The 3214-nt window shown below is 49.6% G+C and overlaps 1 protein-coding gene across 1 annotated transcript; it reads right to left on the reverse strand.

Moving 5' to 3' along the window:
* Nucleotides 1-2761: 2761 nt before the first annotated feature.
* Nucleotides 2762-3214, reverse strand: LOC149866647 (histone H2A.J-like). Its single transcript, XM_090041152.1, has one exon. The coding sequence runs from the start codon at nt 3212-3214 to the stop codon at nt 2762-2764; it is 453 nt and encodes a 150-aa protein (XP_089897278.1).

Raw genomic sequence — 3214 nt, forward strand, 5'->3', positions numbered from 1 at the left:
GATTGTTCATATCCAGCTGGTTTGCAACAGGATTAATTGAGAGTGGGATGCCAACTCCAAGCATCATAGATGTTTAATGTGGCTTCTCCCTCTAAGTTCACCCTTTTCTACTCAACTGGAGTCCCTCAACCATCCTGCACAGCTGCTTGATACAGTTAAGTGTTTTCACAAACCCTCATCTTCACAAGAGCTTAGGAACTCAGCCCTGTGATTTATATAGGTTCTGTTGTATAGGCCACTGTAGCAGGGCACTAGGGTGCCTGCTACTGAAGATAGGAAATGGCTTAGCTGCCAGTTGGTGAGGCAGCAGGTGTTAGCTGTTGGAAGCTGATTTGATCAGCTGACCGCCAGGGGGCAAGGCTTGGCCTTCAGAAGGGAGAGAAGGCTGAGGCCAGACACAGTTCCCCTCTGGCAGCCGTAGGAGCGGGAGCTGAGCTGAGCTGAGCTGCCCGAGTCAGTGGTTGCAGCCTGACTGGCTGCGATGATGCAGGGGTAGAGAGAAAGCCAGCATAGTGTGGAGTTGTGAGTATTACACCGGAGGACCGGGCGAGGCTGTAGGGGTGGAGGAGGCCTCAGCAGGAGCTCCCCAGTAAGGTGGGGGAGTTCCTGGCACCAAGGAGGGTGCCACGAGTGCGGGGTCCCGACCCCAAGCCCAGCGTGGGCAGTACCAGGACAGGCCCCAATTGGAAGCTCCAATTGGGAAGGGCCCAAGTTGGGCATAGGAAGGCCCGAGGGCGGGCAGCGAGCGCAAGAGGCACGAGCGAGGGCCCCAGTGGGGGCATAGAAGGTCCGAGGGCGGGCAGCGAGTGCAAGAGGCGCGAGCGAGGGCCCCAGTGGGGGCATAGAAGGCCCAAGGGCGGGCATAGAGGCCGCGGGGAGTGCAGGACGCAGGCCAGCACGCGAGCGGCCACAGAGTATAAGGGAGGCAGGCCCGAGCGGGATGCTGCCTGTGAGATACGAAGCCCCGAGAGGGGAGTAAGCTGGCTGGGGAAGTCCATGCTGGGCGAGGAGGGGCACAGTCAGAGAGAGCTGCCCCAGGAGGGGGCGCGTGTATTGGGTTGGCCCCGGGATAACACCAGCACCGGGACTCAGAGGAAACCCCAGCACAGTAAGACCAGCCCCGTGCCAAGAAGGGTAATAAGGCAGCCTCCTTCACTGAACAAACAAGATCAAAGACGTGGCGGGCGAGACGGAGGATGTGAAAGACCCAGACTTGGCGCAGTAGGCAACGGCACTAGGGGAGGTCATGGCACCCCTAGGGGCAGTCCTGCCACAGCCACTTACAGGAACAATGAACCTCCTTCTCCATCAAATTCAGAGCCCTGTGTTCACGGGCACTTGGTAGCAAAAATGAAGTACTTGATGTTTCCAACACATCTCATCCGAACTGAAACTTTCTTTTGATAGCGAAAAATGGTTGAATACAAGATGACCATGGGACCTCATGCCAGATGCAGGCTATTGCAGTGTTTTACACTGGGATATGTTGGGAGTTGGGTTTTCTTTGCACAGCTGTGTGGTCTATGTTTGTTTTTCATTTCAGCAGTGTTCTCCCTTTCAGAGCCTAGAGATAGAAATGATGTGTGGGCCATGCTAAGGTTGGAACTGCAGGATTTCCAGACTCCTTAATCAGCTGGATCTCCAGTCTATCCAAGTCATGCAGCTAGCATGACAGTTGGTAAGCCTAAAGAACCAGTTAGTCTAGGAGTCTGATCACATTGATTTATCAGGCTGTAAGCATACATCACGCTCAACATTTAGGACATGTTGTTTGCAGTGAATATTAAAGTATTTTCATATTTTTTTATATGCAGAATACTCCAAAAAACAAGGAAACAATAATAAAGCATAAATGGAGAAAAGGATTCTGTACCATGTATTGCTCATCTGTCTACATTTGTAACATATTATAGCCCAAAATATAACCTTGCAAAAGTAGGTGACATGAGACAATGTTTGCAACATTTAGGACAAAAACAAGGTAGATGGGCAGGCTGAGAAGTTTGTCAGTTCTAGTCAAAGTAGGGCAGGCTGGAGCAAATTCACGCCAGCATAAGTAAATACAACTTTCACTTAAGTCAATGACAACTGAATTTAACCTGTTCACACGAGGGATCCATAGAGAGTTATCCTTGCTGAATGCAATTGGTTGTCCCTATTTTCAGAAATAATCTGTACTGATAGACAGAGAGCAAGGAAGCTCTGTAAGTCTGTGAGTGAAATATGAAGCAACCCCGGACTCTAGTTTGCCCATTCTAAAATCCTGGGTCTGATCCCAGGGGAAAATCAGTAGTGCCTCACTAAAATTGACAGGGTTACACCACTCATCAAGTCAGAGGATCTCCTGCATAGCTGGGATCCTATTTCAACTAAGGCAAAACATATCTACAACTGAAATAAAAAAGGGTGTCTTGTATCTTTGCTCAGCATTTTTTGCGGCAGATCTACCACCTATTTTAAAACCTGAACCCTCTAAACTAAAATCTAGGGTCATGAAAAAGACCCCTGCAGTAAGGAAAACATGTTTGGTTGGAACAAGAACTTATTTGATTCAGCCCTTGGGTACTCCATAACAATGACTATTTACAATCCAAACCTTTAAAATGTATCAGTTAATAACAGGGAAAATGAATGTGCAAACCAAGCCATGGCACTCTAGTTGATTTTATTAAGACCATATTGATAAGTTTGAAAAGAGCCTTGCACTCAGGTCAATCTTGCTCGTCTCGATCCACGTTATGGCTGTCTCCCTGTTCTGTTCTCACTTGACAATGTCACGGGCATGAGTGGCCCTTCCTCTGGGGAATCTCTGGCCACTCTTCTTCTTGGAGGGCAGAGGTGCTGGCTGTTTTTGGAGTGGGACCCCGCCCTGAGAAATGGTGACACCTCCCAACACCTTCTTGAGCTCTCTGTCACTTTGGATGGCTAACTGCAAGTGTTCCTGAGAAATCCGACGTTTCTTGCTACGTTTGGTAACTTCACCGGTAATATCCATGATCTCATGGGTCAGATACTGAAGCACAGCAGCCATATACACTGGGGCTCCAGCTCCAATGCGCTCTGCAAACTGTCCTTTGTGCAGCAGCCCATCTATGCGGCTGACAGGGAACAACAGCCCAGCCCGGGAAGAGCGGGAGACTTTGGCCTTCACTTCCTTGGCCTCAGAGCTATCACCAGAATACTGAGAGCTGGACTCCTGGTTTGTCTCAGCCAT

The sequence above is a fragment of the Crocodylus siamensis genome, chromosome 4, assembly GCF_052110815.1.
Source record: "Crocodylus siamensis isolate JL-2025a chromosome 4, ASM5211081v1, whole genome shotgun sequence".
Lineage (NCBI taxonomy): Eukaryota > Metazoa > Chordata > Crocodylia > Crocodylidae > Crocodylus > Crocodylus siamensis.

Coding starts and splice junctions, on each gene's coding strand:
- LOC149866647 (XM_090041152.1), bottom strand. CDS start 3,214: ATGGCTGAGACAAACCAGGAGTCCAGCTCTCAGTATTCTGGTGATAGC.